Raw genomic sequence first — 14,612 nt, 5'->3', positions numbered from 1 at the left:
ATCAGACACAGTCGGTCGGCTGTGTGAATTCAGTCGGTCGACTGAGTAGACTCGATCGTTCGACTGTGTGGACAGTTTAACTATTGAAATAAAACGCCAATGCACACACACACACAAGTTCAATATTCACAATTAGTAGATAGTTATTACATGACTGAGTTAAACATAAACGTTCTATAAACTAGGGATTACAAATATGCATCAACAAAACTTTGTATTGTAGTTCATGTGTTAGTGGGTTGCCTCTCTCAACGAGTGATCAGGAGTTCGACTCCCGTTGGGTGCACTATTGCACACATGGTTGCCCCTCAACCCTTGAATTTCACATAGGAAAATTCGCCAAAATACACATTTTAAAGTTTTCAAAGAAAACACATTTTTTTTAAAAAAAAATATATTGCCAATATACACCATTGGGTAGACCAAAGTGTTGGTCGAGCATCATATACCTTGGTCGACCACCTCATTTTTCAAGGTGGTCGACCAATCTTCATTGAGTTCCCGGTCGACTGCCGTGTAAACATGGTCGACTACCTCTAATTTTTTCATGATCGACTACTCCAACCAGAAACAATGCGGGCGACCCAATACATGGTCGACTACAAAAAAAATTGTCATAAAACTTCATAGTTTAATTAAGAACAGCTTTTCATGGATGTCATGAAGAGAATTTGAGTAACTCGAGTAGCAACCATTTAAAACTTCATAGTTCAATTAAGAACAATTTTAAACCTTTAAGATACATGCCTTCACGAGAGGACTTGATCACGTGGATGTCACGAGAGGATTTGGTCAAGGCCTTAGAAGCAAGGTTGAAAAAGATGCGAGACGGGGTCGAAACGGTAGCGACCTCAAAACGTCGCAACGGAAAAAACGGGGTCGAGACCCTGTTCGAAACGGATGTTGACTTTTATATATGTAAATATATATTTACACATATTTTAGAGCTAAAAAACCTTTGTTGACAAGTTGGTACCTATAATTGTTATTAGCATTAATATAATACAAAATGGAATACTAAACTAAGTTATTTTGATTGATTTGACCGACTTATGACCGATTTTAACAGAATTTCTGACTTTTGACCGGCGTTGACCCAATTATTCCTTCAATTGACCTGACTTTTGACCGTTGACCGGCTTATAAGAAAACGAGACGGGGTCGAAACGGTTTAGTCACCAAAATGCCGCAACGGGCGTTGCAACGGAAGCAACGAACGCCGTTTACAACACTGCTTAGAAGATGCATGCCTTCATGAACATGGTGTCTCATTTTTTTTCATCCAATTAAATTGAATTACTCCGTTGCCTTCATGAACATGGTGTCTCAATTTTTTTCATCCAATTAAATTGAATTACTCCGTAAATAATAAGGATTGAAAACACCGCAAATCTTTATGACCAATTTTTGATAGACGACCATGTATTGGGTTGCCCGTGTTGTTTTTTGTTGAGGTAATCGACCATGAAAAAATGAGAGGTAGTCGACCATGTTTACACTGTAGTCGACCGGAAAGTCAATGAAGATTGGTCGACCATCTTGAAAAATGAGGTGGTCGACCAAGGTATATGGTGGTCGACCAACACTTTAATCTACCCAATGGTGTATATTGGCAAAAAAAATTTTTTTAAAAGTGTGTTTTCTTTGAAAACTTTAAAAAGTGTATTTTGGCCCATTTCCCTTTCACATAAAGGTGCATTTCGCGCATCGTGTTGCGGGGTAGTGGGGGAGGGTTTTTTTGTTTTTTTTACCGCCTATGTCCTCGGATTGGGCCGGTTTCCTCCTGGCAGTAGTTGGGGACGGAATATGCAATGCGGGAGATGAATGCGTGGATGGTTTAGTCCCCTGAGTAATCCCGGACTACTCTAAAAAAAAAGTTTACGATGAATAATTTATTGATTTGACAAAAAGAAGATTGAGTAATGAGTTCCCTTCTAGCTCCAAACTTTCCTCCAAGACCCGGATCACTTTTGAGCATCTAGTAATTAAGAAAATAATCTATTTATAGTTTCCTTCTCGATATCACATAAACGACATATATACCATATTGTTCAACGAAATGTCTTAAAACTAAAGATTGTCCATAATTGGGAGTCGATGTATAAATTATAATGTATACACCGACTCTTTTTGAGAATTCATAAGTACGTTTTAAATATGCACTTGCTGGCCAAGCAATGAGCTAACTGTTGCGAATTGGTCAAATTAATTGATCGTTTGCAGGGCCGGTCAAACATTGGTCAAAGTTTTTGCATGCCCCGGGCGAAATGATTATAAAATGCCCTCAACAGTTACGTAAACATATATCTTTATAAGGTTTAAACTATGGATATTAATAAAAAAAATTTCGAAATGATGCCCCTAACCGTGTGATGCCCCGGGCCGTCGCCCGCTTCGCCCATAGCCTTAGCCGGCCCTGATCGTTTGGTGATCATAAGTGAACTATCTGTTTGATTCGAGTTTATGTGATGGTAGACTCGAACATAAGTATCTATTGAACAGTTTCGGAAAAAGGGAGATAATTAGTAAACCCGGCCACTCATATGAAAAATCACGTTGCAACCCTAAAAATATAAAGCTTATGGTCAATACTCGATACCATTTCATTTCATACATACGGAGTAATATATAAAATATAAAATATACAGATATATACGTAATGAGTATTGATTAAAAAGTACATGTAAGCTTAAGTTATACGGAGTACTAATTCATAGCTGATCACAAACGTCAATTCTTCTACGTACCCTAACTTTTAAACCACCATCCATGTGAGCCGTTAACATAGGAACAAAAACCGGTTGGTCAGAACAAACCGGTACAAAGTCAAACCTTGTTAGAATTGAAGCCATCACATACTTCATTTGCATAATCGCCATTTCTTTCCCCAAACAAACCCTTGGACCACCTTGAAAAACCGGAAACTTGTAAGGACTTTCCATTTTAAAATCCCCCAACTCACTAAACCACCGGTCCGGTCTAAACTCCAAACAATCTTTTCCCCACAATGTTTCCATCCTTCCCATACCATATGGGAAATACATCACCCTATTTCCTTTGTACACACGTGTCCCGTCCGGTAACACGTCATCATGCTTGGCATGCTTCGAATCCCATACAACGGGCGGATATAGCCTCATTGATTCAAATAAGCATGCTTTCAAATAGTCCATTTTTTTCAAGTCGTCAAAGTTTAGTGACGACTTATTTTCATCATTTGTCATATACGTGACATCTTTAATAACATTTTTTTCAATGGTAGGGTGCCACGTCAGCAACCAAAGGAGCCACGTCATCGCGGCTGAGGTAGTGTCTCTTCCAGCCATGAGAAAACTTATCACCATGTCTCTTACAAGCTCGTCATCATGACCAGCGGATATAAACATCGATAACAAATCTCTTCGACTTTCATTTCCCGCCATTTGTTGTCTTCGCTCGCGAATTATGTCATCTACTTCACGATGTACAATCCCCACCGCTTCTTTTAACTTTCTTTCACTTCCAATGGTCAATAATCTCTTTGCTTTCCACACCCAATTGGCCAGTGCAACGCCACGCATTGCACTGGCTCCTGCTGCTAAGTCAAAAGCTGACGCTAGCAGCGGAACAGGCTTAGTATAATCCAAAAAACAAGGGTCCCACCCAAGTGAAATTTTACATATGGTATCAAAAGCTAACCTTCTAAAAACATCTTGCATGTCCAAAACATCATTATTTTGAACCGACTTCTCTAGCAATGGAATAAGTCTTTTCGATACTTCTTCTTCAAGAACACTAACCTCAAATTCACGTAGCGATTTTGTGCTAAACTCATGGCTAGCTAACTTTCTTTGCGTACTCCATAGATCGCCGTCGACATTAAATATTCCCATTCCAAGAAAGTCCCCAAGGAGATCCGTAAAGGGTTTCCCTTTAGGGTAGTTTTCAAAGTTTGTTTTGAGAATGTGTTCGACGTTATTAGGGTTTGCTGTGACTATCATTTGACTTTTTCGCCCAAAGCGATGTAAAACAATCGTTTGTGATGGCGATACTTTGAGAAGGTCCGTGAACCAATGGATCAACCGATGGCTATTTCGGTGAAACGAAATTAGGCATCCAATGAAAGGATATGACTTATTACCATTATTATTGGTACTCGTGGTGGTCCTGGTGGCGGTGATGGTGGAAGAAGTTGATGCTATTAAGATTCTAAGTAAAGAAAACAAGTAAAAAAGTACAAATAGTAGAGAAAGAAAATGGAAACAATGAAAAAACATGGTTGTAAAGTGGTGGTTAATTGATGGTGCTGGTGGTTGGTTACAAAATTAAAGGTGGTGAAGTGAAGTGAAGTATATATAGATGGCTAAAACTTACTTTGTAGACTGTAGTACATGTGACTAATTCGTGATAAAACATTTTGTAAAAACATGTGATTTAAGTCACGTTTTTCACGCGAGCCGCAATATATGGTATTGTAGTTCAATTTCTTTTTGTCATCAGAAACACGTGCTTTTAAGAAAACATGGGACCTTTTATCTTTTTCACGTATACCGGTAAAGTTCGAGTTAGATAAACGGGGCATCAATTTGAACAGCGTGAGATGCCCGATTTGTGATGGTGACATTGAGACGGTGGAACATATACTTTTTTCTTGTCAAATGGCCAAAGACATATGGGCGAAAGTCCTTAAATGGTGGGGGTATAATTCGGCTTTATTCGGGTATGAGGATATTTTTAATGGTACCTTCGACAGCGTAGCACATGATCACAAAAGGAACCAATGGCAAGCGGTTTGTTGGGTGGTTTGTTACATTATATGGAAGAATCGAAATGCAAAGGTGTTCAAGAATAAGCTCGAGACGGTCCCATCTTTATTTAGCGAGGTTCAAGTTCTTTCATACGATTGGATTTCACGACGTTGCAAGGGTCATATTATGGATTGGCTTCAATGGTTCTCACAACCTTAGTTTCTCTCTTTTGTTAGTTGCAATCTTTGCAATTAGCTTAGGGCGGTGTAATTTGTTTTCTCTATTTCTTTCGTGATGTATTGTGTTGTTAAGGTTGCTCAGTCAACCATGTACTATTCGTGATTGTTTAATATAAGTCCTTCTTGCTTTTCAAAAAAAAAAAACATATGAAGATGTACCATACCTCGTTCTTTAGTTACTATTTATTTCTACGTATTTAGTTATTTATTTCTACGTACGGCTAATTGTATAATATATGCATTTTCAACGCATTTTTTTTTTTTAATTACTACGCATGTCACTTAAATTAAGGTTAGATAAGCTACTGCGCAAAAGATCATCCGCATTACAATTTTTCGTGCTAATCCTTGAAATTAAATTAACTTTGTATACTAATTATTATCCTTCTACTATTAAGTCTCACTGACCAAACCTTGAAACCTATGTAAGTCATTGTTAAAAAAGAAAAACGATACATGGATATAAAAATTATATATAGATCTCACCTAATAGAGTGAACAATACATGATATATGTCTTTAACTTGAACCGTTAAAAATTAAAGAGCAAATATATGTAGGCAAGCTCTATATTATTTTTATATTATTTAAATATGTAGAAAATAGACAAACCTACGTATAAAGTAATGAGTAACTTCGATCATCCCAACTTTATTGTCTTAATTCTTTTTAAGTTTTTTTAAATTTTTTTTAATAATGACAGTTTTGCCTTATAAATAAGATAAAGATAATGTTTGATTAACAATTTAACATCTTTCATGAATAACATATAAATGAGTGTAACAAACAAAGGTAAAATAGAATATTTGACATACTCATGTATCCTTTTGAAAGTTATAAAAATTTTTGAGACAAAAATAATACTGTAATAATGTACGATGATAAAATTAGAAATGAGAAATGAATGAAATTAAAGTAATAAATCATAATCTAATTAAAGGAAGGTAATAAGGTAATTTGAGTAACGATCGACCTAAATGGATGCCGACTTGATTTCGGCGCTAAAAAGAGTCAAGCATTCACCGGCCACTAGACTACAATTCTTTATATCTGTCTATTGTCATTTGTCTTTGTCAATACAAATCCTTTTTGATATATACACTTTTTATTTTCTACGATATGATTATATATCCCGTATATATATCTATCTATATAATTAGATATTTAGATTTGACTTTGAATATATTGAAGAAAAAAAACATATAGCATATAAGTCAGCTTCAAATTTACTCATGTTGTACATTTGGAGGTCACGTACTCGAGTTTTCATTTTGTTTTTTATTTCATTACACCCTCCATCTCATATTAATTGGGAGATGATATATCCAACATTCATTTTACTTCTTCCACCTATAATGTCTAAATTACCCTCAATGAAAGATTTGCACAAATTATTTAAAACTTTTTCTTATAATTTATTGAAGGATATTTAGGGAACAAAACATGAAATTGTGGTGGAAGAAGTAAAATAAATGTTGGAAATATCATTTCCCATATTAATAACCTGTTTTAACTTTTCAAGTCTTTTCTTATAATTTTGAGTTTAAATTTAAATATATTTATTTGTATTAAATATTATTTGATAAAAATCGTATCAATGGATTAGTTTTTAAATATGTTTTACCGGTATAACGTTCATCAAGTATTATATAATATGGACAAAATAATTTAAAGTAAAGTTGAAAAAAAACCCTTTAAAATCAAAACTGGACTATTAATATGAGACGGATGCAGTAATATTTAAAAACGACTTTGATAAAGGTTTTTTATTCAGTAAATATTATTAATAAAAATAATACATATACAAATAGTAATATCGACCACAAGCGCAAAGTCCACAAACACACCTTGCAGCCTCTCAAACAACCACAAGACCTAGCTAGAACCTACCATCAAAATTGAACTAGCAAAACAAAGAACACCTACCACACACTTAATTAGATGACATGATACTAGTTCCAATTACACCATACCAAAGGGGGGCGAGGCCTTAGACGCACTCTTCTCAGCCATAAATGTTGCAGTTTCCTGTTCATCATGTTCTATATCGCTAACTGATCCACAAGAGTACCAAGCGAATTATGATTTATGAACCTCTACATGTTTTTCCTTACTCGTCCCACCTACAAACCTTTTTTTATTCTCATCTCGACTCTTCTTTAGACGAGACCACTTTATATTTTGGTTTACCAACACTAAATGTAGTGACCCGAACTTTTTCATGATTATATATTATATGAGATTAATATTTACATGAATAAATGTTTCCAACATGTTAAGCAATCAAACTTGTTAAGACTTGATTATTTGAAACGGTTTTTGTGTTAACGTTTGACCACCCAGTTTGTCCGATGATTCACGAACGTTATAACTTGTATATGATATGATATTATATATATGAACATATATATATGTTTAACATGATGAAATGGTAATTAAAGTATCTCATTATGTATATTAACAATGAACCTTATACATAAAACAAGACTACTAACTTAAGAAATTCAAAACGATATCTATACGTAACGATTATCGTTGTAATAACGTCTTAATATTTATATATCATATTAAGATATATTAGAACATCATGTTATCATTATAATGTAATAATTTAACATCTCATTAAATATAATAACAATGGGATTAATTACATTTAACGAAATCGTTAACTTAAAGGTTTCAAAACAACATTTACATGTAACAACTAACGATGACTTAACGACTCAGTTAAAATGCATATACATATAGTGTATTAAGATGTATTAGTATACTTTTGAAAGACTTCATGACACATATCAAAGTACTTCTACTTAACAAAAATGCTTACAATTACATTCTCATTCATTTTCATCAACAATTCTACTCGTATGCACCCGTATTCGTACTCATACAATACACAGCTCCTAGATGTACATACTATTGGTATATACACTTCAATGATCAGCTCTTAGCAGCCTTTAATGAGTCATCAAACAAGTGGGAACTATTCTTTGTAATCTAGTATGAATTATTTAGCAAGATTACAAAAATATTATTAATCATTCATGACTTATTTACAAGAAAATAAACTTACATATCCTTTATATCTAATCCATATATCACGACCTAAAACACATACAAACACCTTCATTCTTCAAATTTTTTCATCTAATTGAACTCTCTCAAGTTCTAACTTGAGATTCTAAGTGTTCTTCATAAATTCTATAAGTTCTAGTTTCATAAAATCAAGAATACTTTCAAGTTTGCAAGTATACTTCCAAGCTTTCTAATCCATTCCAAGTAATCATCTAAGATCAAGAAACCTTTGTTACTTACAGTAGGTTATCATTCTAATTCAAGGTAATACTCATATTCATATTTTGATTCAATTTATATAACTATAACTATCTTAATTCGAGTAGAAAATCTTACTTGAACTTGTTTTTGTGTCATGATTCTACTTCAAGAACTTCCAAGCCATCCAAGATCCTTTGAAGCTCTAGATCATTTCTTGTTATTTCCAGTAGGTTTACCTACTATATTTGAGGTAGTAATGATATTCATAACATCATTCGATTCATATATATATAACTATCTTATTCGAAGATTTAAACTTGTAATCACAAGAACATAGTTTAGTTAATTCTAAACTTGTTCGCAAACAAAGTTAATCCTTCTAACTTAACTTTAAAATCAACTAAACACATGTTAACTTAATGATTTAAAACCTGGAAACACAAAGAACGCCGTAAAACCGGACATACGCCGTCGTAGTAAAATCGGGGGCTGTTTTGGGTTAGATAATTAAAAACTATGATAAACTTTGATTTAAAAGTTGTTCTTCTGGGAAAATGATTTTTCTTATGAACATGAAACTATATCAAAAAATCATTTTTAAACTCAAAGTGGAAGTATGTTTTTCAAAATGGTCATCAAGACGTCGTTCTTTCGACTGAAATGACTACCTCTTACAAAAATGACTTGTAACTTATATTTCCGACTATAAACCTATATTTTTTATGTTTATTTTCATAAAGTACAGTTCAATATGAAACCATAGCAAGTTGATTCACTCAAAACGGATTTAAAACGAAGAAGTTATGGATAAAACAAAATTGGAAAATTTTACTTGTTGTAGGTACGTAAATTTTATAACAAATCCATACTAACCATAACTTAACTAACTTATATTGTATTATACATGTATTCTAACATATATTATGTAATCTTGATAGACCATAGACACGTATACAATATTTTGACATATCATATTGACGTCATCTATATATATTATTTGGAACAACCATAGATAGTAATGGCAATGGATCGGATATGGATCGGGTGATGCCGTATCCATATCCATATCCATTTATTTTTTGTTCATCCATATCCATATCCATTTAGTTTCACATCATCCATCCATATCCATATCCAGTGGATTAAGCGGATTAATGAATATTCAATGGATATTAAAAAAAGTTATAATATTTTCTAATATGCTATTAAAATAAAAACGTAGTATAATAAAAATAAATAAAACATAACATAATTTTAAAATCTATTCATAAGAATGTATAATTTTGTCGAAGATATAACAAAATTTATTAAATTTACTATAAAACATAGATTATGAAAAATTAAATATGAAATTTGTAAGTTTATTTTGTTAGATATACATGTTGTATTGTAATATATTATAGTTATCTCATTATAGGGTTATAAGTAAAATGTAAATTTGACGGTAAATGAACTTGTAATAGTTAATATGTAAGCATTTATCTATATTTATGTATTTGTATATATATTTCGGGTGGTAATGGATATATTCATGGATGAAACTATTCATCCATGTCCATATCCATATCCATTAAGGTTCATCCATATCCGTATCCATATCCATTTAAGTTCATCAATATCCATCACGAAGCGGGTGGATCGGGTGGATATCCACCGCATCGTATGGCCATTGCCATCCCTAACCATAGACACTCTATATGCGGTAATGATCGAGTTAGCTATACAGAGTTGAGGTTGATTCCAAAATAATATATATACTTTGAGTTGTGATCTAGTCTGAGACTTGTATGCACTGGGTCGTGGATTGATTCGAGAAATTATATTGATTTATTTCTATACTACTAACTGTTGACAATTAATTGTGAACTACTAACGTTGGACTGCTAACTTAACAACTTAAATCGTTAAAAAACGTAAATAAAATATGTTGTGAATATATTTCGATCATACTTTAATATATATGTATATATTTGTTATAGGTTCGTGAATCGACCCGTGGCCAAGTCTTATTTCCGACGATTTGAAAATCTGTGAAAGTGAGTTATAGTCTCACTTTTGAAATCTAATATTTTTGGGATGAGAATACATGCAGTTTTATAAATGTTTTACAAAATAGACACAAGTACGCGAAACTACATTCTATGGTTGGATTATCGAAATCGAATATCGCCCTTCAAGTCTGGTAACCTAAGAATTAAGGAAATGACCCCTAATTGACGTGAATCCTAAAGATAGATCTATTGGGCCTAACAACCCCCATTCATGTCTATGGATGGCTTTAGTACTTCGAGATTATTATTATACAGATGACGATGTCTGTGGGAATATTCTATGCATTATGGTTAATGTCGGTTACCAGGTGTTCAATCCATATGAATGATTTTTATGCAGATGACTATATGCATGCATGATGTTTATGAGAAATGGAAATATGAAATCTTGTGATCTATTATTACGATTTGATAAATATATAGGCTAAACCTATAACTCACCAACATTTTTGTTGACGTTTAAAGCATGTTTATTCTCAGGTGATTATTAAGAGCTTCCGCTGTTGCATGCTAATTTAAGGACAAGAATTAGAGTCAGCATGCTTGTAATATATTGTTTAAAAACTGCATTCGGAGATTTAAATCGATGTGTAATATTATTGTAAACCATTATGTAATGGTCGTGTGTAAAACGTTATCTTTTAGATTATCATTATTTGATAATCTACGTTATGGTTTTAAACCTTTATCGATAAAATAAAGGTTATGGTTTGTTTTAAAAATGAATGCAGTCTTTGATAAACGTCTCATATAGAGGTCAAAACTTCGCAACGAAATCAATTAATATGAAATGTTTATAATCGATATGAACGGGACATTTCACTAAAACCCCCCATGGTACCCTTATTATGATTCATATGTGCAACACCTTTTCCTTTCTTCTTCATCACATCCAGAAGACCATTAGTTGCTTGTTTATCCTTATTCTCAGTAACTTTTGAACACTTTGAGTTTATATGTGCAAAAACCAAACAACAAGATCACCTCGGTGGCCTACATTCATACTCTATTTGAGCCTCATCCACATTTTTTTCAACGCCCACCAAACTTGGGGTTGAAACATTTAAAACTTCCCTTAAGGTTAGTAGTCGCAGAAATTTTCAACGTAGCCCGAGCATAGTTTGGACGACCCCATGACTCTAAACACATCTTACTTGTGAACGAATCCAACAATATGAGCTTACCTATTTTAGATGCAAAGACCATGTCTTTAAGATAATTGAAATAGTGTGAATCATCCATGCAGTGGCGGTACTTAGTGGAACCCAAAGGGGGTATCCGCCCCACCTGGATTTTACGGAACAAAAAATTTTACACTAAAAAAAAAAATTGAAAAAAATTAGGTTTTTTTTAGTGTTTACCCCTGCTGACAATGAAAAATTTATTAAATTTTTACACCGCCCCGTCTGTATTCGAGTTCAAGTTCCGCCACTGCATTCATGGTCCCTTTTCCAGTACTTCATGCACACCTTCCTCCGTTTCAAATTTAAATAAGAAAAAATCCTTTGCATTCATCATAGTTTTCTACCAAACTTCTTTCATGCATTCGGAACGTAGTTCTGGACTACCGGAAAAGCAAGTCTTTTACCATTAAAATCTTCGTACAAAGTATGGTGATACCTTTCATTCGCTCCCTTAATCGATGATAACAGAATCTCCCCATCGATACCCTCTTCAGGCTTATCTCTTAATTCATAATAACGGAAGTTAATCTTGCGATTAACGTCGATATTGCCATCAGTATTACCATTCAGTACAGAGATGTATAAAATATGCTTCCCCCTGACTATGAGCATTACCACCTCCATTGTTAACTGAGTCACCTCCCTTTTGCGCACCCTGGTTTTTCTCGTCATTTGATGATAGAGAAATAGAGTGTACACTACATGCTCATCATGATCATCATAAGCACCCTTCATCGACAAAGAATCAACTTTGTCTTCTAAACCCCGTACGTTCACATGTACACGTACATGTGAATCATTCACATGTACATAAAAAATTGTACAATACACCCGGCTGCAACATCCACAACATCTGGCCTTGTAACCGAACCAAGAATTTCAGTCGATACACCCTTATCTTCTCCAAAAATAGTGCGACTCCTCAAAACGCTAGGTTGAGTTTCTTGGACGTTTTTCTTTTTCCCTCCCCCCGAACTCTTACCCATAACCAGCAATCGAAGTCAATAAACCAAAAAGACAAATTTGACGTGAAAAAGAACCGAAGATGTAAGCGACCAGAAACAATTATTTTTTACGACGCAGAAAAAAGTCGCCCAAATTTTTTCGTAGGAGACAATAAATAAGATATTAAATAACGATTTTGTATGTCATTTTTTTTCCGTATGTTCTACCCTTCATACTAAATGAAACAATATGTGACTTATGATGATATATAAAATTCTTTTCAATTATGAGTGATCTACACAAATAAAATGATATTTGTTCTACCCTTCATATAAATTTTTTTTTTTTTTTGCTGGAGGTCCTTACGGAAGCAATCTCTCTACTCTGTAGAGAGGTGGATGACTTTCTCTTCCGGTAGGTGGAGAATTTTTCTCAACTCGTGGTTAGAGAGACGATTTCTCTTCTAGTCTAGGGTAGAGGAAGAATTGTCTACGGTGTTGTTTGTTTTCCTGTCTGCAGACCTTATTATCTCTTATGTCTGCGCGCCGGCAGACGTTTTTAATGCAGACAGTTTGTTTTTCTGAAGACATAAGATAAAATAATGTCTTATTATGTCTGCAGCCTCGCAGACTTAGAAATGTGCTTCTAAGTGCTGCAGACAGAATTAAGTTATGTTGCAGACATAAAAACAAACAGTCTTCATTATTCAGCATAAAGACCTTCAGACCACATCTTCTTAACAGACATGGTCCGCAGATCTTCAGACAAAAACATCTTAAAAAACAAACAGCACCTACATCTCACCTCTCACATACCTCACATGTGCGGGATTGAATATTGTTACACACATAAAATGAATAAATGATAATATAAGGTAGTTTCAACAATAATAGTAATAATAGTAATCATAATAGTAAAACTTTACTAACGTAGATTGGTATCTACCATTGTTCATCTTATATACCATTATTCATCTTATATGTTGAAGGCCAAATTATTATGCTTAATGATAATGATCTTAAAGGCAAATAATTATTAATTAACTATTTAATTGTTATGGTAGAGGTTGTGCTCAGATGAGAAATAAGTGAGGAATTAAATGAGTGTACTTGGTGTTTCCACGTTATTTTAAAGTTGTATGCATGATATTGTTTGAAACCCTATTTACTTGTTCTCATTTATCACGTGCCTTTTATCTTAGACAACTTCTCCTAAAGAAGATAAAACTTCTATGCGTGGTTTCGAGCCCTAAGCGATTTTTTGCTGCCACTTCAATAAGAATGTGACGTGAGTGTAACTGATCATGAAAGGAACACTTTGGTCCTGAATTGGGCATACACCGTCCATAACAAGTAGTCGTTCGAGGTCCCAACTTTAGGTCCATACCAATTGGACCATGCTCATCCAAAAGTTAATTGCAGAGATGATGACACTTTATGACAATCACGGAATGCGCTCAAGATGTACAAAGTATTAGGCGAATTTTGGTCAATATAAACGGGTTAGATATGCTACTTCAAGTTGCAATGTTTGTAAATAAATTATGATATAGATTTGGTGATTGTGTGGATGTTAAGTAGGATGTGTTGTAGATATGACAGCCATGCAATAAGCAATTAAACGTAGCAAAAGTGTTGCTACAGTGTGTGTGTTTTTTTTCCCCGAAAATAATAAAAATTTATAAAAACGAGGTCGTTTTCCAAAGTAGAACACCCTCAACAAAGAATACAAATCAACGATTGAAATGGAGAAGCTCGCACCTAGAAAGCAACCGACTAAACGAAAAATATCTATAAATGAGTCTCCCTAACAACCCGATAAATATTAAAACAACTTAACCAATACTATACCGAATACTACACGATAATAACAGGAACCAAACCAAACGAACTAAGTGAAATCAACAAGCTGAAAAAAAAAATAAACGATAGAAGAACTCAACCAATTAATTTGTAGGTTCCCGCCATTTTCAACTTACCATTAACCGTCTCTTTCAAAATATTCTTCCCGGACCAATTCTCTATTTGTATGATAACCATGGGCAAAACTAGAGTGAGGCAGGGGCCCCCACTGGATTTGAAATATTTAAGGTTAAATTTTTGGATTTTTTTTTTTTTACCCCAACCCAAAGTCCATGACCCAAAAGCCTCCATCTTTTTAATTGTTAGACTTTTACTTTGAAGAAAAATGT

At 33.9% G+C, this 14,612-nt stretch overlaps 2 protein-coding genes across 2 annotated transcripts; one reads left to right on the top strand and one right to left on the bottom strand.

Annotated features, from left to right (window-relative positions):
- Positions 1–2,711: 2,711 nt before the first annotated feature.
- On the bottom strand, positions 2,712–4,268 carry LOC139840431 (cytochrome P450 94B3-like). The gene has a single exon (XM_071830698.1). It carries the CDS (start codon positions 4,254–4,256, stop codon positions 2,712–2,714), a length of 1,545 nt encoding a protein of 514 aa, XP_071686799.1. The 5' UTR covers positions 4,257–4,268.
- Positions 4,269–4,338: 70 nt separating this feature from the next.
- Positions 4,339–4,946, top strand: LOC139840430 (uncharacterized). Its single transcript, XM_071830697.1, has 2 exons — positions 4,339–4,366; positions 4,480–4,946. The coding sequence occupies exons 1-2, from the start codon at positions 4,339–4,341 to the stop codon at positions 4,944–4,946; spliced, it is 495 nt and encodes a 164-aa protein (XP_071686798.1).
- Positions 4,947–14,612: the final 9,666 nt, after the last annotated feature.

Source organism: Rutidosis leptorrhynchoides, chromosome 4 (assembly GCF_046630445.1).
Source record: "Rutidosis leptorrhynchoides isolate AG116_Rl617_1_P2 chromosome 4, CSIRO_AGI_Rlap_v1, whole genome shotgun sequence".
In the NCBI taxonomy this organism is placed as follows: domain Eukaryota; kingdom Viridiplantae; phylum Streptophyta; class Magnoliopsida; order Asterales; family Asteraceae; genus Rutidosis; species Rutidosis leptorrhynchoides.
The sequence above is the reverse complement of the archived record's forward strand: the minus strand, read 5'-3'. Positions and strand labels throughout refer to the sequence as shown.